Consider the following 24216-nt stretch of genomic DNA (forward strand, 5'->3'; position numbering starts at 1 on the left):
TGTGTGTGTGTGTGTGTGTGTGTGTGTGTGTGTGTGTGTGTGTGTGTTTAGGAGGTAGACTTCAGGGGACATGGCTAATTTTATGGCCTCCACAATGTGATACCAGAAACTTTCCTCCAAGCCAGTGAAGACTATCCTAAGCCTGTCTTTGCAAAGTATAGTCAATTGAGACATAAACTAAACTACAGAATGCTGATGTCTCATTGCTCTAACTCCCCCATCCCCACCCCCACCATCCCTGCTTCCCTCACACGTGTCTGGGCCATTTTCAAATGAAGCAAGCAGACCGATTGTAATTCTTCTTTCCACTAATGGATGTTCCATCTAACTTCATTTACTGTGCAGACATTTGCCACTTGAGTCCACTTGAACATACTTGGAGCAAGTGATGTATATTCCCTGATAGAATCAGACATGATGAGTCAGGAATCACTGATTAGAGGATTGAAGCTTACAGAAATAAAACATGCTGATAAACTCAAAGGTCAAACTTTGGGATTGACTGCTTTCATCAGTGAATTTCTGTAAATTATGTACCGCAATCCAAATTTCAGATATCATTATGATGCTGTTTTGAGAAGCATAAAAAGCAGAACACTGTGTGTAGGATGATCACTAAAGAGAAATCTGGGAACCACTTGACTAGGAAAACCAGGCAACCAAAATAGAAGGGGAAAACAAATTTTAAGGTCCTTTTTTCCATCAAAAAGTTTTTGTAGCTGTTCTTCAAAGGACAGTTGGAACACAAGCAAAGGAAAATCGTGATTTTTTTTCTTTGTATTCCAGTGATATCTGATTTAGTCAGCATGCTTGCTCATATCTTGATATTTACTTCATTAATTTGAATTAATTTACAGGAAATCAGCCTTAACTGTCCAAAAATCAGAATTTTTAGGGAATGATATTTTTCTTAATTTTTTTTATTGATTTCAAGTAAACGTAATAACTCAAATAGATTAAAAAGTTTCTAATTATTACTGTAACTCTTGTTTATAAAGATAGCTTTAATTAGCATATAGTTGTTTTTATATAAATTTTTTTTCAAAGTGCTTCAAAATAGTCAATTATCTTTAGGTCATTGAGTATATAACTTCAGATATAATTCATGATTTAGGGTTGGGGATTTTACAAGACTTCTAGTCTTGTCCCTTCAATTAAGAATGAGGAAATGATAATCCATAGAGATTAAATGACTTGCCCATGATCACACAGCTAAATTGTAGAGGAGGATAAAAACTGAGGCCCACTGACTGCAGATCCAGCACTTCTCTACTATATCATATCACTTTAGAGGTTATCTAGACTAATGGTGTCAAACACAAACAGAAACAGTAGCCACTAATCTTTACATAAGGATTCCTGTGGGTTGCATATTCACTTAGTTTTAAAATGTAATATTATCTAAGCTTTATTATATTTTTTATTTATTTTGCTAAGTATTTCCAAATTATATTTTAATCTGGTTCAGGGAGTTTTGTGAGCCTGCTTTGATATCTAGATTCTATCCCAAACCCTCATTTTACAGATAAGAAAATTGTGGCTAATTTTTCTTTTCATAATAGAGCAAAAGTAGACCAACCCACTTTAATATATCACAAATTTTGAATAAATGGAGTTTATTTAATTAGAATTTATCTTATGATATACCTTTAAAAATTAAGATGCATTGCTTTCTAACTTGCCAAATATATGATATTACAATGTAACTCTCCTAACATACATACCACTATTATAAAAATCAACTTACAATAAAAATATTTGTAAATTCTAGTTGATGGGCTACTTATATTGAAAGATATTTGTTGCAATAAAGCTCCAATAAAGTAAGAAAAAACCTGGTCATACATTTGAGTTTGTTATAACCATTGGATTTGTATTACTTGGTGATTTTTGCCTTCTTCCTCCAAAGGAGTTTAGGAAGAGCAGAACCTTTATGCAGGTACTTGTGTTTTCCAATAAGGTGTAATCTTTTCCTCTGTTTCTTAAGGATTAAGCATTTTATAATGTGTCCTTTGCATTTTCAGTAAATTCCAAATTGTTGAATCAGCATTCTGATATAATAGCTAAATGGCATTTTCATCTGACAAGACTCTCTGAGTACCTTTCACAACTTTGATCACATTCAGATGTGTGCAAATAAGCATTAAGCAATTGCAAATGGGTGCAGATTTATAAGGCTATGAGAGGTTAACATTGCAAACTAAGGCACCACCCATACTCATCGCTCACCTTGCTGTGCCCTTAAGACCTGACAGAATTGTAAAGATAGATTTTTTTTAATCATTCTAGCAAACTCAAAAGGTTTTTTCTCACACAATAATTTGAACTTTTCTTTAAGATGTTCTTCCCCTGAATATTTAAAAACCCTAGAGCTTTGGTGTTTCCACATGAGTCCATAGGGCAACACAGTTAACTCATCAGCATTGATAACAAGTTTTCAAGGACTGGCTGACCCCACACCTCTGAACTTTATTATACTCCTTCTGCTTTGTCTCTTATCAAAGTACACACAGAAGAATTAAAGTAGCTGGGAAAAAATCATTTCAGTTTTATTATCCACTATTTCTGAATATTTTAATAATTTGGTATATGTGAACATTGTGTTCCCACTATAATATTAATTCCTTCATTTAGCAAGCCTTTTTTTTTTAAGCAATTGGGGTTAAGTAACTTGCTCAAGGTTACATGGCCAGTTATTTCTGGGTGTGGTGCTGAGTATCTGAGCCCAGATTTGATCCAGGTCATTCCGACACTGGAGCCGGTGCTCTAACTCACTGAGCCACCTGGCCACCCTAGCAAGCCTTTTTTTAAAGCACGAAGCAGGAGATTAGGGGAGATGTGGAGATGATTAAGATAATAATCAAGAATTTAGTATAGAGGATATTGCACATATATAAATATGAAATATTTTAAACACATAATCACTGAGCTATGTAATACTAATAATACAGAAAAGACTTATGAGAGGTACTGACTACTAATTTGAAGGAAAGAATCTTTAAAACTGGGGAAACAAAGGAATGCTTGATGTAAGAGGTGACATTTGAGCTATCCTCTAAAGCTGAAGTGTCCAAAATTCCCAAGTATGTCTGGAACCAGCTTAAAATGTATTTGGTAAATATTTAACAAATTTTAACACAATACAATAAAACATAGATAATGTAAATATGTAGTTTTCTAAGTCAAGGTGCAGACTCCTCCAAATCCTTATGTATCATTTAGTGGCCCCCATTGCTTTAAAGGTTGTATATGATTTAAAAAGGGAAAGATGAGTTCTAGGAATAGGGTATGACATGATGAATGCCTTGGAAACTTCCTTTTAATTAGGACTGTTACTCTGGAGCTTCGTGGAGAATGATGGTTGAAATGATAAATATTTTTCATTAATGAAGTCACAGAAAAGAGACTCAACTCTCATAAACCACAATACTATGCAAGACTTCTTTGTGTTCAGCCTTTCTTATGGACAATATACCACTTTTATCCTATTACATAAAAATCATTCATCTGTTTTTAAAATAGAATGTATGATGTCTGGGAATTCTTTGCATGCTATTTTCAGGGAGATAGCCATCAAAAAAATATTTACAAAGAGATAATGTTTAAATAGATATTATAGTGGATATCCTTATTGCCCAGGGGCTGGTAATCATGTTGTTATTTAATGTCACTGACCAGTAAAGTAAAATTAGTTCAGGATAGATAAGTGAATGTCTTCAAACTTTGGTCCATCTGGTGGGTACATTTCCTCTGTTAGCTACTAATCTGATTCTCATCACTGTCTTTTTCTCCTAGTGTTTTGGGGCATACTGCTAGACAAAATAGACATCTGGTTATTGCTTTTTACTAAAGCCATAATCCAGGAATATCCCACAGCAGTTCTGGCAAATAGCACTTTCTGTAAACTCAAAGTGCTGGCAACAATTTGGTATACCATTGTTCTGACTGGCACCATACCAAAACATTTGCATTTTCTTCCCTCATCAACAGAGGGAAAGAGCATTTTTTTTTCCTTCTGAACTATCCAATGATCATACCCCTTTGGGTTTTTGGTAAAATGTCAGCCAATTCTATTGAAAAAGTAGCTTTAAACTTAATCCTATGGTGTAGGTGACACACACTGGCTGCAGGATCTCATAGTTGTATTTCTAGTGATTCCATTTTTTGTGAATTGAACAATATAGGAATTAAACTTGAAAGTCCAGTTTTCGTATTATGCCCAGGGCATTAACTCAGTAAAAAACAAATAATTGCAAAAACATTTTTACACTAAGTTCTTGAATGAGAAGTAATGGACTATAAGGAAACTGTAGTTTTTCTTGAAAATGTAGCTTCTTATTTAAGACATTTAAATAAAATCAGCATTTTATAAAATAATCAAACACAAGCACTTAAATTATCACCAGTAATCCAAGAGCATGATAGTGAGTCACAGTTCTGGTCATTGTTATCTATTTTCTTTTTTTTTTTTTTTGAGGAGAGTGGGGGGTGGGATGTGTGGTTAAGGGAGAGGGCTGTTGTCTTCATTGATACACTGAACTTCTTTTTGTAGTCCTTTTTGGCTGAATGATAAGATAGAATTCTGGTTACTGCAATGAAGTTAAATTATGTCCCATTCCCCACTATTGTGAAAGTTGTACTCAAATCATACTCTCTCTCTCTCTCTCTCTCTCTCTCTCTCTCTCTCTCTGTATATATATGAAGGTGGTGGTAGGAAATTGGAATTATTCTATTTATTTTCCACTCCTGCCACTTGGCTGTTATACTCAGTCCTCTCATATCCATCCTTGCTGAATGAAGATCATGAAGTTGACAGGTGCAGAATGCAGAATAGAAAAATGAAAACCATTAAGCACTATGTTTCAGAATGTTTTTCATTTGCTCAGAAGTAAAACTGTATTAGTGCCCTGAAAGGAAAAGAAAAAAGAATTGGAACACTTCTCCTTCCACCCTAGCCTATTGAATTTAAGCTGGATTCTAAAAGTCTTTGGAGAATTCATTTCAAAATTTCTATAGATTGATGACCTGAATATGGCAACACAAAGATGAGTGGGGGGCAAGGGCAGGGAATTTTCCAATAATATCTGATCTTTAAGGGTTTAGTAGCTTGAAAATGCCTGAGGTCATAGTAGTTCATATATTAGTAGACAAGTAATATACAAAGAATTAGAAAAATATTACATGCCTGGATGAAATTTATATAAAATACTCATGCCATACATCCTAGTAAGAAAGAAGGCAAATTAGATATTTGATTATAATATCTTTGAGATCAAGAGTATTGACAATCTTTTGGATATATCGGTCTGACTAGTATAATGCTGTCCACCAAGTGGACAGTCAATGGATATTGCCAAAGAAATTATTTGAAGCATTGCTTTCCAATGTGATAGTTATACAAGTATCAACTTTTGTTGTTGAACTTAGGATCCCCAAAAAATTTCAGTATGGTGAACTCATCATAATTTGATACACATTGGATTTCCAGATAGGCCTTATGCTATTTAAGAGCTGTAAAATGCAGGGCAACCATGAATGAAAAAGTATTCAAAATTTAAAGTGAAAGAAGAGAGACTTAGTGACTCCCAAATTGAAAAGAAAACTTGGAATTCTGAGAATAATAATTTGTAGGTCATCATTGCTACAAACTTGTTAAGTGACCATGGAAAAGTATTTTGCCTACCTTTTCCTCATCTTTCCTTATTTATAATTTGGAAATAATGATATGTGAGGATCAAATAATAGGATCATAAATTATGTTGCAAAGTACAAAAGTCTTTTACTATTCCAGCAGAAATCACAGAATGTCAAAATCGGAAGCAACATCAGAGGTCACCTAGTCTATCCCCTTTATTTTAATGGATTAGAAAGTTGAGCCCCAGAGAAGTGACTTATACATGGTCACACAGTAAGTGTCAGAACCAAATCTAACATCACTTTAAAAAATTACTTTTCTAACAGCCAGTTTTTCTTTTCTTTTCAACTCTTCTTTTCTTTTCTCTTCTTTCTTCCTTTTCTCTTTCTTCCTTTCTCTATTTCTTTATATATCTATATTGGTTCTCCAGACATTCTACAAGACTAATTGGAATTTTTTTCATGCAGAGTTCTTTGACTTGCACCTCCAAATAATGAGATGTCTGTAGGGCCCTTGATATCACAGTTAGGTCCAAATCACACTGTTCTTGGGAACACTCTGAAAATTGGGGAGATCCTTTGGATTGCAGTGATCCCAGGCTAATTCTTCTTCATCTTGAGTATTAGTAGAAAATGTAGGGAATCTTGATTGAATTAGGTGAAAAGTCATAGAGAACTTGTTAGGATAACTTCAGGTATCCTGGCCTCTGTATTGGGACTCAGTTTCCTTGGGAGGTGAAAAGGGTGCTAGGAACCCAAGAGATTGGGGTTATTTGCTTTGAACTTCAGGGTTTACCTGATAACCAAGCACAAACTCTATTCCAACCAAAATTAGAAAGTAAGAAGTTTTGGGTCATCAAGATCCCTCTGTATTATATATTACTATTTACATTATCCTCTTCCTATATAATTTAATATTTAGAAATAGATTCTTCTACTTTAGCATATTTTAGAGAAAATATGTATTCAACAACTTGATTTTGTTTATGGTGCATATTGGATAATTACTATTTTGGCATTTGCATGTAATATATTGTTGTAATCTTAGCAAGTGAACCACAACAGAAATACATTTTTCATAAGTGGTTAACAGAGTGCCTGAGTTTGAAGTGCATTTTGTAATTTCCTTTTTATTTCTTTCATGCTATTTGTTGAGTTATTATATACTAGGGCATTAAAAAAAAGATGTGCCCACTCTTAACCAAATAAAGATGTGTTATGTGTTGAAAAGTAATTCTGAAAGATATAACTTATCCGTTATTTGGCAAAATCTTAAAACAAAATTTTTTCATTTACTTTGGGGGAATGAAATTCAGTAAAAGGGTGTAAAATGAAAGTTCTGAACTAGATGAGTTTTAAAGATTTTTTCCAACTCTGAAATTCTATGATTCAAGAAGTTGCCATAATTATCTGAACTGGTTTAGTAGAATAAAATTATGTTATTTTAATATGATCTAACTTCAGTCATGAAGAGCTCACTTTAATTGTACAAATGTCAAAGATATTTATACAAATATCAGATGACCAAATGGCATTAAGATTTTAGGGAAGAGCTTGTCTCATCATTTAGTATTTTTAATTTGCATATCTAATACTGATACCTTTCAAAATTATGAAGCCAAGTATCCTGTACAAATATTCTTGTTACGTGAACTTTGATTTGACATAATACTTTGAAAGTACTCTATGAATCAAGAGAAATTCTCATTTGAACAATAAAGTGATTGATAGGCCCATTGAGAGTGTACCATCTATATAAGGGATAGTTTGATTTAGAGTTGAGGCAGACATGGAGATAAAGTGATTTTTTTTAAAGCCATTGCCCATGCTATATTTAATGTGTGGCTGATCAAGAATTGTAGACTACAGTTTAAAATGCAGTGCAATGGAATAAGAAAAACATGGTACTTTGTGACTTATTTATTAACCACTAAATTGATATCAGCAAACCACTCTAAGTAAATGAATAGTTCTCAACACTGTAAAACTAAAAATTGTGTAACCCTTATATTGTCTAACATATATTCCAACTTTTTTTTGTTCTATAGACACCCTATTTTTGGCCATCAAATTGTTGGGAGCCGGAAAATACAGACTATGGTTAGTGTGGATGTCTCTCCTCATTTTACTATTGACAGAACTGTGTTGTCTGGATGGACACATCATTTCTACTTTACTTGCGCTGTTCATCATTAAGGGAAAAAAGGAAGGTGCACTGTTGAATACATCACAAACAATTCTAATACTGAATTTGTGATCGGGTTTTGATTGGTAAATTTTCCCCAAACATAGGGTCGACTTTGCAATTCTTCTATGACTCTAGAGATAGTGTTTTACCACTGTGGCTCACTTTACATCCATCATGGAAAACAAAAAGTCTCAGGCAGAGTAGCCAAGGTGAAACAGATTCAAGTAAGTGATGTGAGCAATGGAGAAAACTACTACTGATGACCATTTGTTTTTCTTTTTTTTTCTGTAGTTGACAAATTGTGTTACCATAATAGTCCTAGTTGCAAGCAAGAGGAAAGTCTCATAAATAAATGATGAACAAACTCACCTGATCTCAAAATAAACCCTGCTCAGGGACCCTGTTGTCATGAAGCTAATCAACAAGAAAATCAACAATTAAGAAGTTCTAGTCCTACTGACAACTTTAGAAGTAGCTTGAAGGTCATTGTAATTGTTGTTAAAATTTTTGGAAGATTCAAGATCATTTGGCGCTTTCAGGAAGGACATCCTGAGGATGTCACACCACCCCCCCACCCACCCAGTAAAGTCAATAGTGATCCATATATTCCTCAACATTTTTACAAAATCTATTTTGACATTTCACATAGTAAGGAAATGGGAAGATAAGAAAAGGGTCCTGGATTGTTAATTTATGCTAACCAAATTCACAAAAGACAGACATATAGGACAGAGAAAGAGAGAGAGAGGGAGTGAAGGAGGGAGAAAAGGAGGGACAGGGAGACAGGGTGAAAACGAGACAGAGAAAGAGAAAGAGGAGAGACAGAGGAAAGAGAGAGACATAAAAGTGAGAAAAGACAGAGAGAGATGGAAACAAAGACAAATAGAGACAGACAGGAGAGACAAAGAGACAGAGAAAGAGATTATTAAGCACTCAACTGTGTCAAGTACTGGGCTAAGTGATTGAAATATTAATAAAAGCAAAACCAAGAATATACAGACCAGAATAACTATATATTAATTTGTTATGTGGATATTTTTTTACAGTGACTGAATGTCCCTCTCTACCAGTCAGGTTACCTCCTACCTGATATTATGGTACTTGGTAGACTGAATTCATTCCAAGAACTTTGCTTGGTGGGCATGAAATTAGAGCAAAGTAAGTTGGATAGTCTTGTGGGATATTTTTTCCTGTCTGTCTATAAAATGATAGTAGTAGAGCAGACAATTTCTAAAGTTCCTTTCAGTTGAATGAGTTTAATTAATCCCAGAGTCTATTCTTGTTCCATTACAGAGTGAGTTTTCAAAGCCTGGAATATTCCCTTCAGCCAGGAAAGGGACTCTCCCTCCTGGGAAATGATGGATCAACATGAACTCTTATCCTTCAAATCTTTTTCTGGAGTCCATGCAAAGCATCACTCTTCTATTTGCATTTATTATTAGAATTTTATAATTTCCATAATTATAGTTCATCTTACCCAACTTTATATTTAGGTTTCTGGCCACTTGAGGTTTTGAGTCTATGAGAGTTCTAAGGGTTAGATTACTTCTTTAGAGGTGAATCTTATACATTCTATATTGATTATTTTAGCTTCTATTTCTAGAGAATTGACTTTCTCTAGTCACATTGCTTTGGAATATGTAATCTACTCTGCATTGATGATGAGTGTGTGTGTGTATGTGTGTGTAAAATAAAGAGAATAGAACCTTAAAAACTACAGGCAAGTGAACTTGGATTTGAATTCTACCAAATTCAATTTCTTGTCATTAAAGCAAGGCAGAGTGGAGTCCTTAGAGTCAAGATGAGTTAGGTTTGTCTCTCATCTCTCATATATACTGTGTCTGTGACCATAAGCAACTTACTTAAATTCTCTGTGACTCAGGCAATTCTGAGATATATTTAGGCCATGAGAAAACTCAGATAAACTCTCAGATCTGATAGGAAATAACATTCAAGGGATGATTAGTGAAAATTTGGAAAAGAAATGAGTGACACCAAAGAACCAAAATGATTAGCTAGAGAACAGATCACATCAAACAAACATTATTTCCTTTTTTGGAAAAGCTATTAAACTTGTAGATCAGGTGAATTCTATGACTGTAGTCTGCCTAGATTTCAGCAAAACACTTAGCAGAGCATTGCATGCTTTTCTTGTGGAAAAAATGAAGATGCTGTCTAGCTCATACTATAATTTGATGGATGCTGAGTTTAAATGACTGGTCTCAGAGTATTCAAATCATTCTCCTCTCCTAAGAAAGACACATGATGTTTTCTTCATAAAACCTGTATGGATTGAGGATGATAAGGGAATTAGTTCAGGGAAAAACAAAACAAAACAACAACCACCTTTTTCTCCCTCCCTTCCTTTCAAAAAAAAGAACATAGAGGGACATCAGAGGCTGCAATATACCTCCGGGTAGTGATGCTATATGGTTTGCCACTGCCTTGTCAGGAGCAAATGAAACATATTATACTGATGTGAACTATCCAACTGTGAACTTCCCTATAACATTTGTTCAGTAGCAAAATGTCTTAAAACATATGAAAGCTAGTTTGGGGGTGGGGAGGGGTGGAATGATTATATGATGTAGTTAGGCTATGAGAATCTAAGCACAAAGCATATTTATTCTATTTGGACTCTAAAATAAACTTTAGGCAGATGGGACTTAGTTGTTTAAGGCTGAAAAACCTTAACTTTATTTTCATGATTTGTCAGATGTGCTTTATTAAGGAACTGTTTCTTCTACTCTTCTAGCAGTCTTTCATCTGCCCTTCCTCCCCTAACCCATCTCCACCCCTATGTCTCCTTTTATATCCTCCTTACATTTCTATGGGAAAACTGGTAAGGAATTAATCACCTATGGTAAAGTTGGGTGGAAGATAGATTTTTCAAAGGCATCCAGCCTTTTAAATGAAGGGAATCAACCGATTATGTTTAATTTCTGACAGCTTCTTTAAATATAAAGTTGAATATGGCAAAGGAATGACTTAACATATGCTATAAAGGAATGGCTTCTTACTCAGACACAATACTATGGAACTCAAAGTAGGTGAATTCTGGTATTTTTCATCCAGGAAAAAATATAATTGTGGCATTTAAAATGTAAACAAATAAAAATAATTCTGAGGATTATGGCAGAGAATAGCTACATTCATTGGCATATCTAGGATCCTTGCAGACAGCCCAGCACAGAGGATTTTCCAAGAAAGAGAGATCTGAGGGCAGAAAAGAGATATAGAAAAGCCTTGAGGAAATGAAATGATGATCAGAGAGGAGTAGGAAAGAAACTAGATATTGGTTTTGTGTCTGACATTAACAGCTGCTCACATGGGGTACTTATGTATATTCATAATAAAAGACATCAATAAATTATTATGAGCTGGTTCCATTTCACAGTTTAGCCTCTACTTTGACAAAGGAAGAATACCTCTTACCTCTCTCTGCTCCTCAAGTTCACCCATAAATTCTCTCTCTCTCTCTCTCTCTCTCTGTCTCTGTCTCTCTCTCTCTCTGTTTCTCTCTCTGTCTCTGTCTCTCTCTCTCTCCCTGTCTCTCTCTCTGTCTCTCTGTCTCTCTCTCTGTCTCTCTGTCTCTCTCTCTCGCTCTCTCTCTCTCTCTCTCTCTCCCCTCTTCTCTCTCTTCTCTCTCCTCTCTCCTCTCCCTCATCTATCTATTCATCCATCTATTCTTTCATTTGTTCATTTTTTATTCATTTATGTAGACTTTCAATTCTTCAGAAGAATCATTAGCTTAAAAATTTTGAGAAAGAAAAATAGAGTAAGATAAAGAGAAGCTGTACTGGGAATCAATCAGAAAACCTCAGTTCTAGTTGCAGTTTTTGTCATTAGCTAGTTGTTTAAGTTTGAACAAGATGCTTACCTTTTGGGGTCCTTGGTTTATTCAACTATAAAATGAGCAGTTCAAGGGTTCTTAACCCTGAGCTGGTGAACTTCTTTCAATAGAAATGCTGATAACTTTGTTTCAGTGTAATTTATTTATTTTTAAAAATTGTATATATTTTATTTTTTAAATTTTGTAAATTTAAAAAATATTATTCTGATAAGGCTAGGCTTCACCAGCCTATTGGAATAGTCTCTGAAGATGTCACCTGAAGATGATGTCTCAGGTCTCTTTTGACTCTAATGCCGCTAAGTGGCTACTATCTTGTAACATGGAATCTTAGAATCTTGGATCAAGAGTATCAATCAATGAATCCGTGTCACCCTGTAGGGCGGTCTCTACTGATACACAGCAAGGCTAAGTTTATCAATAACCTGGATGAATACATATTAGATATACTCTTTCAAGTTGTTTATTGGCATAAACTTGGATATGACCATTTTTATATGGGATTACAAAAGCCAGATTTAAAAAAGATAGCAACAGATATGAACATTGAGCTGTAACTCAGATGATAATATGGAAAAACTTAAAACTGTAATTTTGTTAAAAATATTAACTACTGAAGTACAGGATGGGTAAAACCTGACAGCAGTGTTTCACTTAAAAATAGTAACTAGGGGTTATAATTTATTATGAGATAAATATGAGTTAAAAGAGTGACAATATAGCTAACAATTGTCATTCATAATTACATTTATAGATTGTGTTTGGTCAGGTCAGTCAATAAACATTTATTAAGTGCCTACTATGTATATTAAGCACTGGGAATACAAAGAAAGACAAAAGCTGTCTCTTCCTTTGAGAATCTCATAATCTTTTTTTTTTTTTAAAGCAATAGGGGTTAAGTAACTTGCTCAAGGTTACATGGCTAGTTATCTGGGTGTGGTGCTAAGTATCTGAGCCCGGATTCTATGCCAGGTCATCCCGACACTGGAGTTGGTGCTCTTACTCACTGCACCACCTGGCCACCCCTAAGCAATTGGGGTTAAGTAACTTGCTCAAGGTTACACAGCCAGGTGTTTCTGGGTGGGTGCTAAGTATCTGAGCCCGAATTCGATCCCCAGGTCATCCCAACACTGGGGCCGGTGCTTCTTACTTGCTGAGCCACCTGGCTGCCCCTGAGAATCTCATAATCTTAACAGAAAAAGAAAAGGTAAACAAGTATTTACAATCTCTGTACAGAATAAGTAGGAAATAATTAACAGAGGGAAGGCACCAGAATTAAGAGGGATTAAGAAAGGCTTCCTGAGGTAGGGTTTTAGCTGGGACTTGAAGGAAGCCAGGGAAGTCAGGAGGCAGAGATGAGGAGTGAGAGTATTAGGGATATTCAGTGAAATGCCTGGAATTGAGAGATGGAGTATCATCTCTGAAGAAAAACTAGAATGTCACTTTCAATGACTCAAAGAGCATGTGACAAATGTGAGGTATAAGAAGACTGGAAAGGTAGGAGTGACCAGGTTATTAAAGACTTTTAACATCAAAAATAAGATTTTATATTTGATCTTGAAGGTAATAGGGAACCACTGGAATTTATTACATAGGAGTGTAATATTGTCAGATCTGTACTTTAAGAAAATTACTTTCGAGGCTGAATTGAGAATGGACTGGAGTGGGGAGAAGCTTGTAGAGGCAGACCAACCAGTAGACAACTACAATAGCCCAGGTATGAGGAAATGAAGGATTTAACCAGAGTGGTGACTATATCCTAAAAGAGAGAAGGGGACAAGGGTGGTTAGGTGGCACAGTGATAGAACACCGGCCCTGGCATCAGGAGGACCTGAGTTCAAATCCAGTCTCAGACACTTAACACTTACTAGCCATGTGACCTTGGGCAAGTCATTTAACCTCAATTGTCCAGCCTTCACCCCTCCAAAAAAAAAGAGAGGGGGGGGAATATTTGAAATACATTACAAAAGTGAAATCAATAGACCTTAGCTATAGATTAGATGTGGCAGACGGGGTAAGAGATAGTGAGGATTTAAAGATGACACCTAGGTTGTGTAAATGGGAAGATGGTGCACCTCCTGACAGTATTTTGAAGGAAGGAGAGTGTGAGAGAAAAAGACACATTCAATTACTGATATACACGGGGTTCAGAATAAGTCAAATTACAATTCTGTTGGACTTTGTACTGGTTTAACTGTTAAGTACTGTGTTCAGTAGTCTGGGCACCTCCTTTTAAGAAAAACATGGAAAAAATGAGTATATCCAAGGAGAGGATACCAGGATGGGAAAATACACGTTAGGTGATGCTCTATTTAGTTAGGAAGCAATGGGGTACAGTGAAGTAAGAAGTAATTTGTTTCAGTACTTTTGTTCAGAGTAAGAAGTACTTTGTTTCTAATCCTGCCTCTGACATTGAGCAAATAACTTCACATTTCAGTTCCTCAGGCAACCTTCTAAAACATTGAGTTTCAGATCAGATGGGGATCTGCAGTAGTAGGAAACAAGTATACAAGCATTCCTTAAGCACCTACATTGTCCCAAGCGCTGTGCTCAGTGCTTTCTCTATATATTATCTTAATTGATCTTCATAACAACCCTGGGAGGTAGGTGTTTTATTGTTTACATTTTACACTTGAGGATTTAGTAGAGGAAGTTATATCAGCAAGAGTTCACTACAGAGATGAAATCACAGGTCTACCTCTCTACTCCCACCTGCCATACCCCACTATCCAAAAAAATTACTTAGTTGAGATCCTTTTCTAGCAGAAGATCTAAGCAACCATTCATTTTTCCCAGTGAAAGACACAAGCAAGAGACTGCTATTCTAGTGGTACAGGAATGTTATTTGTGACCCTTTCCACCATTTTATGTGCATATACATACACTCACAAACACACACACACACACACCTCTTGAAATAATTGATGGGTTTTATTTGAGATAAGGAGTTATTAAGTCAAATGATATTGATAGGCCGCAAGGCAGCTGGGTTGCACAGTGGCTAGAGTTCCAGGCTATTGTAGTTGTCTACTCATTGGTCTGCCTCCACACTGGAAGACTGATCTTTCTGAGTTCAAATCCAGCCTCAGAAACTTACTAGTTGTATGACCCTGGGCAAGTCAGTTAACCTTGTTTGCCTCAGTTCCCTCATCTGTAAAATTAATTAGAAAAGCAAATGACAAACCACTCTAGTATCTTTGCCAAGAAAATACCAAATGGAGTGAAGAAGAGTAAGACACAGTTGAACAACAACATAGGGCAAAGGCTATATCCGTACTGCCATGTTTGTGAGGTGGACTAACAGAGAGAAGAAAAATGACTTTTCCCTTCAGGAACTTGTAACCTAATTAGGGGAAACAAGCTCACAGAGAAACAGCCGAAGTATTTTTCTAGGCAACATATAAATAAGAGCAAATAAACAATGAACAGATAATCCTTCAAAGTCTTGGATTAGTGACCAAAAAACAGGACCATTGTTGACTAATTAGTTGATGATACTGAATCTATAAAGTGAACCATGGAATCTGCTATAGAAAAAAGATAAGGATTTGTTCATTTCAATAGTATGCAATCTTTGTTTTTTTCTCCCCAAATGACCAAGACTGTATTTTTTCCAGTCTGTTTCTTTTCCTTGACTTATTTTAATGACTGAGTCTATTTGAAAAGCTGCAATAATCAATTAACTAAAAATATCTGCCATTATAATGAATTCATCATTGACATATCTAGTTTTGAGCAGGCAGATAGTAGAGGGAGGAGAAGAAGTTTGCTTGCTTTAGCCTTGTGAAATATGAGTAGGTTTGTGTAGTGGGGGAAAGGATTGAAAACAATATCCTTTTTGGGCAATTATTTTCTTTACTTATCATTTTCTTGTTTTTTTTTCCTCTTGATAAATATCCCAAAACTTGTGCCCAGCCTAAATTGAATTGTGTCCCAAGGGTATGTTCTCCCTTCTGCCTTAGTTTAAGGTTTGACTGAATTCTAGATCATTAGTGTCCACAATAAATTCCTATTTCTACATTCAAGAGAAGTTATGCAGGCATTGCTAAATGAGATGAAGGAAATATGGAATCTCATGTCTTTAAGTTGAATATTTTCTCCATTTAATTTAGTTACAACTTTGTAGTTCTTGAAAATAGCAACTATTAATTAATCAGCAAGCACACAGACAAAATTGATATAGTTGTGGCCACTAAGGAACTTATATTCTATTAGGAGAAGTGATATTTATACATTTAACTATGTATAGAATATATACTAAATATGTGTCCCTGTCATATATGGATCACACCTTTCCCCAAATACATTGACCTAGATATGGTCATTCCTGGGGATTCATATAGATCCTGAGACCCAAAGTAGGACTTTTCACAAACATTTCTAACTCAGCCAAACTATAAATCAAAGTCCTATAGGGACTGAAGGTCCAAATTCCCAAGCAGTCATGTCAGTGACTCCCATTTCTATGGTATCATACCACTGATTATGGAAAGTACCTAGATTATATCTGTAGCACTATGCAGAACTATCTGCTCATTCCTCTGTATGAAACAGAGAGCTATCTACTCCACATATCAAAGACTTCAAGGCTGGTCCGATGAGTACATCAAACCATTTATTTCTGCACTGATCAAGGGTGCTTAACCCTAAATTTTTTAATCTTACCTGTTCCTTTTCCCTAGGGCAATAGTATCAAGCTCAAATACAAACCAGCACCTCTAATCCTTACATAAGGATCCCATCAGCCACATAGTGCCTTAGTTTTAAAATGTAATATTATCTATGTTTTATCATATTTTTATTTAGTTTGCCAAATGTAACCAGTGTCCCAAAGCCCATTGGTATAGGACTCTCTCATTGGTGGGGATGAAAGACCTGTCTTGCATGGTTGATTGGACTGGAAGAGGCATTGACAAGAAGAGAGAGAACTCCAGTCCTACTAATCCCCTAGAGAGTTCCCTTTGAGTCCTCCTTCAGAACTCTTCAGGGCCAGTCCCCTTTGGGACTGGTCAAGTTTCAATTCTTCTTCAAGCATAAAGTTGGCTTCCAACTTTGAGAGTGAAGATGGAACAGGTCAACCTCACTTCAGGTTACTAAAGAAAAAAGATTCTGAGAAGACATGAGAGGAGCATGCAGTCTCTATCATGTACCTATTCCTAGCTTGCTACTCTATAGACCTAGGGAATGACCTCTTGCATGAGATGCAAGATGCTCTCTTGGTTGAACAGAGTTATTTTGATCCCAATGGGAGAATTCCTTCACTCTGAATTTTTTGGTATATATTTTCCTATGTGTACCTTTTCTGATTTCTGTTTTGCTACCAATTTGGATAAATGGGTTTCTTTGCTATTCTCTGTGTGTATTTATTGTGAAATTAATATTTGGTGGGAAAGGGGTCAAACCTTGGATATAGAACTTGGGGTTCTCCTTGCCCCCAGAAATGACAAAACAATCAGAAGTTAGATGGAACCTGGTTATATCCCCTAGACTAACAATTTAAGGCAGAGAGGTATACTTCTTGCCCAGTACTCCTCTCTGAGGAAAGCAGAGTGGCTTGTAGACCCCGACCTCCTGCTTCCCTTCCTGGCAGGAATGAAAGCCTCCCTTAGAAAAAGTTGGGGGGAAAAGAGATTAAAGATATCTATTCTGCCTCCCTTTGAGCCTCACACAACAACAGGCCATCAGAACACTTGGGCTTCCCTACACATTTGGGACCTTCTCCTCTACTGCTAGATAAATATTTTCCAAATACATTTTAATCTGATTCCAGCTGCAATGGAATCTTTGTTTAACCAGTACCTATAATAGTGCCTGGCACATAGCAGACATAATAAATTTGTCTAATGAATGATTAAAAGTGTCTCAACATCCAATCTTTCTCTCTCCATCTTTTAATAAGTGATATGAAAGTAGTATGGATTGTCAGACTAGTCTTCCTGGTGCATAGACCTTGTCACATCCCACTCTAGTTAGCAATCTTTAGTTGCTCCCTATTGAATAAATATTAGACTTCTGTGCTCCTGTGCTTGGCGATCAAGACCCCCCAAAATGTGACAGCAATTTTTTCAAATTGTATAACATGTGTCTCCTTTCCATGCAACTTGTGCTCCAACCAAACCAGACTATCTTCTGTAATCCATGTGAGTCTTGTAATTTCAACTAGTTTTCAACTAGTTCATATTTCAGTTGTTGAATTCCAACTCAGATGCTGCCACTTCCATGAACCTTTTCCTTATCCCCCAAGTACAGACATCACTCTTGGACATTATAAAGTACTTTCTTTTATGACTCTCTGGTGCACATCTCATGTAATACTGTATGATATGATTATTGGCATTTCTCCCATATAACTCTGGACTATAAGGTCCCTAACATCTGTGAGATTAATCTGAACTTTCTGTCTCCCTAGTTAGGGATGCAGCTTTCAACATGAAAAGCATTTAATAAATGTTTCTTTAATTGAACTGAGTAGATCGAATAAGAGTTGTCTTTGAACCACTGTCTATAATTTTAAGTTGTATATATTAATTTCTGTTTTTGAGAGATAGTGAATGGAATGTAATATGGGGTCAGGAAGACACAGTCAAACCTTGGGTCAGATGCTTATTATACGCTGTGTTACTCTGGTCAATTCACTTAGTACCATTAAGATTTAGATTCAACATATAAAATGAGGATAATGATGCCAGCTTGACAGGAGACAGACAGACAGACAGACAGACAGACAGACAGACAGACAGACAGACAGATAGATAGATAGATAGATAGATGGATGGATGGATGGATGGATGATAGGTAGGTAAATAGTATATCTGTCTTTAAAAACTTCAAAATACTATATACATGTCAGTTATTATTTCCCCCACTAATTTGGAAAATAAGATTTAAAGAGAGGTCCCAATGTACCTTTCCACGATAATTATACAATATTTCCCTTCACTCACACTAGTGCCCAATAAAAGTAGACATTTTTAGTTCCACCTATAAAGAGTCCATTTTCCACCTCTGCACATTTCTGCTGCCTATCCTTCAAGCCTAGAATCTGCTCTCTTCTTATCATGCCTCTTAAAACCCCTAGTCTCCTTTAAAACTCTATTCATGGCCCATCTTCTACATAAAACCTTTCTTATCCCCAGTTGCTAGTATGCTCCTCACAAAAATCACCTGGTATCTCTTTTATACACGCTTATTTAGGCATAAATTGTTTTTCCTGGTAGAACAAACATAGATCCTTTGAGAGCAGGATTGGGTTGTTTTCCCCACTTTGGGCTTTGTATCACTAGTGTCTAGTATAATACCTGGAATATAGTGTGTGCTTAATAAGTGCTTATTGATTGATTGGAGATGAAGGGACCTTTAGAGATCTTCTGGTCCAATTGGTCTCCCTTATCCCTTATAGATGAATACATTAAAATCCAAAGAAACTAAGCAACTTAGATAAGATAATATTAGTAATTAGCAGAGCTGAGAATCCAACATGGGCTCTCAGACTTCAAATTTCATGCTCTTTGCTCTCTACCATGCTGCCTCTATATTGCCATATGAAGGCTTAGGGCATAATCCCCTTATCCAATTCAACAATCTCTTATTAAGTACCTACTATATGCCAACATTTAGTACAGTGCTTAACACATAATAGGCACTTAATAAATGCTGGTTGATTGACTTTCATGCATTATGATGACTTCTGAAGATTTATTGTCATTCAGTCACTTTATTCATGCCTGACTCTTCGTGATTCCATTTGGGGTTTTCTTGGCAAAGATATGGGCTGGTTTGCCATTTCCTTCTCCAGATCTTTTTACAGATGAGGAACTGAGGGAAAGAGGGTGAAGTGACTTGCTCAGGTGTAATGTTAATGGAACAGGAAGATCTTCCCTGTCCACTAATAGGCCTCATATAGAGACTATTGGGGGAAGAATTTGCCTAGGTGAAGCTTGTTTAGGGGGAAACATTTGTAGGAAGACTTTCACACCTTTTGGTACTAATTAGGCACTGAATCATGAGGGTTGTGATGCCTTCTAGCTCTAAGCCTATTAGCCAAAAATGTATAAATATTCTGAGGTGAGATTTTGTTTGAGTGTTTGCAAACCAGGGGGTTCCCTGGACTGGACTCTGCATAGCCATTTGTTAAGAGCCCCCAATCCCTCACTACTCAGATGTTGGTGCTCTCCCTCTCTGAGGGTGTATGTAGATAGTTGTATTACTTTGTTCAGACAGTTGGAGGCTTGTATGTTGAATCTCTGTGCTAATTTCCCTGCTTTTATTTTCTACTTATCTGTAATTAAAGTAAGAATGTTGACTCAAGGGGCAGCTAGGTGTTGCAGTGAATAGAGCACCAGCCCTGAAGTCAGGAGGATCTGAGTTCAAATCCAGATTCAGACACTTGACACACTTACTAGCCATGTGACTTTGGGCAAGTCACTTAACTCCAATTCCCCTCCAAAAAAAAAAAAAAAAGAATGTTGACTCAAAGATCCTGTGCCAGCAGGCCATCTAGGGTATGTGAGGGTACTTGCTATTGCACCGGGGTCACATAGCTAGTAAATATCTGAGGTCAGATTTGAACTTGGGTTTTTCTAACTCTAGGGCTCAGTACTCTATGCACTGCACCACCTAACTGCCCTCCTTCTTCTTATAGAACAATGTATTAGAACACTAAACATAGTTCTGCGCACTTTTTGCATTTCAAAAATAACATCTCCACTAAGCAGATGTATGTAGAGCAAAGAATTTATACTCTTGTTATTGCTAAGATACATTATCATAAGTCCTTTTTTTCCCCCTAGTTATCCAAGTAAATTCTGTTGCAAGTACCAATTAATACATAATGCTGTGGCAACAGCCTTAACTGGGTTTCAATTCTTAGATCATATTGTTTGGATTGAAATCTCTTCATTGGTTTCCTAGGAAACTTCTAATTGATTTTTAAGGTGTATCTTAGAAATCTTAAGGCTTATAATCACATTGGGATGAAATAATTATAATTGGCTTCTGTTCTGTAATCCTGTCATCTGAATCCTCAGAGCTGGTAAAGATTGTCCAGAATACAGAGGGCTGTTTTTTCTCTAATTTCTATATTTAGTGTTCCATGGACTGTATCAAAAGAGGTGGCATGTATAGTGGATAAAGGGCCAGTCAATGTCAGAAAAACTTTGTTCTAGACATGCTTCTAATATATGCCAGCTGCCATGGGCAAATTAATTTACCTCTCTGCCTGGTGATCCCTATCAATGAAGTGAATTTCCATACCAGCGATTCTTTATGGAACCATAGTTCTAGACAAACAAAACAAAAGTCGCATCACATATAGTAATCAGTCTCATGATTTATTTTCTGTATTTTATATATATGAAATGTGACTGTTTTGAAGGTCTTTTAAAGTGACAGACAGTATATAATCTCAATCCCATAAAGCTCACTGCCAATTTATTGTGAATAATAAATCCAATTAAGTGATAACATTTATTGAATTTACATTATTTAAAATGATCATGTATGTAAAATATGGTCATTGGTTCTGGCCTAATGGAAATATGCAGTGGAAATTAAAATAATGTGACATGTATGTATGCATTTTTATATTAGTACACATCTCATTTCCTGAAATCCGTATGTGTGTCAGAGAAAATAATATGAGGCTGTACTAAAAGATGCATCCTATCAATAACACACAAGAGGTAAGTCCCATTATAGTCTACCATGGTCAATATTGTACATCTAGAATACGGTGGTCAGATTTGAGTTGCACATTTTAGGAAAGACAGAAGTTAGGGAGCATCAAGGGGAAGGAAATCAGGATGGTGAAGAGAACTTGATACCATGTCATATAAGGGAATGTTTGAAGGAATTGGGGATATTTGTAATAGAGGAAAGAAGACTGAGTGGGAAACTGAAGGCTGTCTTCAAGTAATTGAGGATATTCATGTAGATTAGACTTATTCTATTTTTCCAGAGAGTACAGGTAGAAAGTCATATATAGGTGAAGGGAAACATAGAAATTATACTCATGTTATACATTTAAATATATATGATGTATACCAGTAACATACATAAATTATTACTATGAAGACCAGAGATTCATTCTGCTAACCATGGAAACAATGACTGATTTACACATGTAGAAAAAGAGAAATATTAAGTTACGGAGAACATTTCTTTAGTGACATAAAGATTTTCGGGAGGAAATGTCATAGTTTTGTTCAGATGCCTTGCTTGAGACTGTCAGTGAGAAAGAAAAATACTGCTCAATTTTGGAATATGAATTAATTATTTTGGATGATTACATTTCAGTGGATCATCCCTAACAGAGCCAGGAGGAGAATGCATGATTTCCCTGATGCAAGGGAGGACAAAACATATTCAGAGCAGAGATAAAGGCCTGAGGAGATAGAAATTTTCCATAAGAATCTCAAATTCAATATGTCCCAAACAGAACTAATTATTTTTCCCTGTGTGTCCATCATCATTCATTCATGACTTCTATCCTCTCAAGGGCATCATCATTAATTATAGCCATGAGTGATACAATATTAGAGTCATTCTCAACTTCTCATTCACCTTCACCTCACCCACCTATGCAATCAGTTACCAAATGCTATTAATTCAGTATCTCCTATATCCATATACTTATTCTGTCCATACAACTACCACCCAAATTCAGACCCTTATTATTTATCACCTGTATTATTTCAATACGTTCCTAATTAGTCTCCCTGCATCAAGTCTCTCCTATCTCAACATACTTCCAAAAAGTGGTTTTCTGCTCAGGCCGACCATGCCCCTCTACTCAGTAATTCCACTATCTATTTGACTACCTATAATTGATCAAATACAGACTCTTCCATTTAAAGATATTTACATTCTGCCTTCAACTTTCCTTTGAGCTTTAATATAAATTACAATCCAGATAGACTACCCTTCTTGTTCTTTCTTATACATGACACTCCATTTGCCATCTTTATGCCTTTGTACAAACTATTGCTCATGCCTAGAATTAATTCCCTCTTTACCTCTGCCTATTAGAATCTACAGTTCTTTCTATTAGTCTCCAGTTTCTCTCAGAGCTCTGCTCAAGCACTATCTTCCACAAGAAGATTTGCCAAAATTTTCCTGTATTCTAGTACCGCCATCCTTCCCAATTATTTTGTAGTTTTTTAGTATACAAAGGAAGATATATGCATTGTCAACCTCAGTAGAATGTAAGCTCCTTGAGGGCAGGGCCTATTTTTATTTTATATCCCCAATATTTGGCCCATAGTAAGTGCTTAATAAGTGTCTGTTTATTGATTGATGTAGTTAAGGAATCCTCTCAGCTATTTTTATATATCTCTTAATGGCCATATTAATTTGATGAGGAATCCAAGAGTGATCTGTCATAGTCATTGAAAAGTAAATACAAAGTTCTACTTTCATATTCTCTCTCTCTCTCTCTCTCTCTCTCTCTCTCTCTCTCTCTCTCTCTCTCTCTCTCTCTCTCTCTGTCTCTGTCTGTCTGTCTCTCTGTTTGTCTCTCTGTCTCCTTCCATCCCTGTCTTTTCTCTCCCTTTCTGTCTTGATCTACAACTTGTCTCCACATTGTTATAATTTATTCCTTCTTTCCCATTAGAGCTTTAAAGCATTTCTGGGTCCACTTAACCCTCTTCAGATCCATTTTTCTTGTAGCTTTTCATAGAAGATACCCTGTGTTATTGTTCATGAGAATTAAATATGAAAATTAAAGATAAATGTATAATAGTCAATTCAAAACTTACTGTGGGAGAAAGTTATAAAATGATGTAATATTAATACTTTCTGACATGAAATAGCATGTTCCCATAGCAGCTGACCAAACAATAAATTTTCCTTTACGTTGTCATTTTTCAATATTTCCATTGCAAGATGTAAATCAAGATAGATTTTCATGTTGATAGCTTTCAGGATAATGATTGTTACATCCAGATACATGATCTCTGATAGTAAATCATTATTTCTGTGATGTTTAAGCCACTTCAATTAATTATTTAGAAAGATGTGTTCTTCTCTATAATTAGTGATAACAATCAGAACTTGTTTCCCTAATGGCTTCCATATAGTTTGGATTTTAAATGATTGTTTTTCTGAGGCTTTGTTTCTTGCCAAATTCACTTGAACTGATGGGGCACTATTGTGAGGGGCCTGTCCATCAAGAAAGAATCATTCTTAGACTTGGGCTGAAAATCATTTTAGAAGGTTATGTATTCCTCAAAATTTAATAAGTCTTTAGTAATATAGCCTTCCTTTGTTCATCTGTTTTGAGTACCCATTGAACCTGAAAAAAGACAGCCCAACTTGAAATAATGGTCTATTGTGTCAGTATTCTTTCGTAAGTTGCAATGTCTCTGACAAATTAGATCCAATAAAGAAAGAAATTAAATTATTTGAATGACACATTTTTAAGAAAAGGAGTTACTGTAACTGGATGTCATTTACCAAGGATAGGTAACCTTCTGGGTTAAAGTAGCTAGATAAGCACTTAAATTATTCAATAAATTAAAAAAAAGGAAAAACTTCTACTCTCTCTATA

General features: G+C 35.8%; 1 protein-coding gene across 2 annotated transcripts in view; it reads left to right on the forward strand.

Annotated features, from left to right (window-relative positions):
• Positions 1–24216, forward strand: part of RGS7 (regulator of G protein signaling 7) — a 690838-nt gene that overhangs the window by 517516 nt on the left and 149106 nt on the right. For both annotated transcript variants that reach the window (XM_069064480.1, XM_069064481.1), the window contains exon 6: positions 7683–7734. In XM_069064480.1, coding sequence (XP_068920581.1) covers positions 7683–7734 — 52 coding nt within the window. The remainder of the gene's footprint in view (positions 1–7682; positions 7735–24216) is intronic.

This window comes from Petaurus breviceps, unplaced genomic scaffold (genome assembly GCF_028583685.1).
Source record: "Petaurus breviceps papuanus isolate PSGF00001 unplaced genomic scaffold, PetGlider_PUasm1.0 90633, whole genome shotgun sequence".
NCBI classification, from domain to species: domain Eukaryota; kingdom Metazoa; phylum Chordata; class Mammalia; order Diprotodontia; family Petauridae; genus Petaurus; species Petaurus breviceps.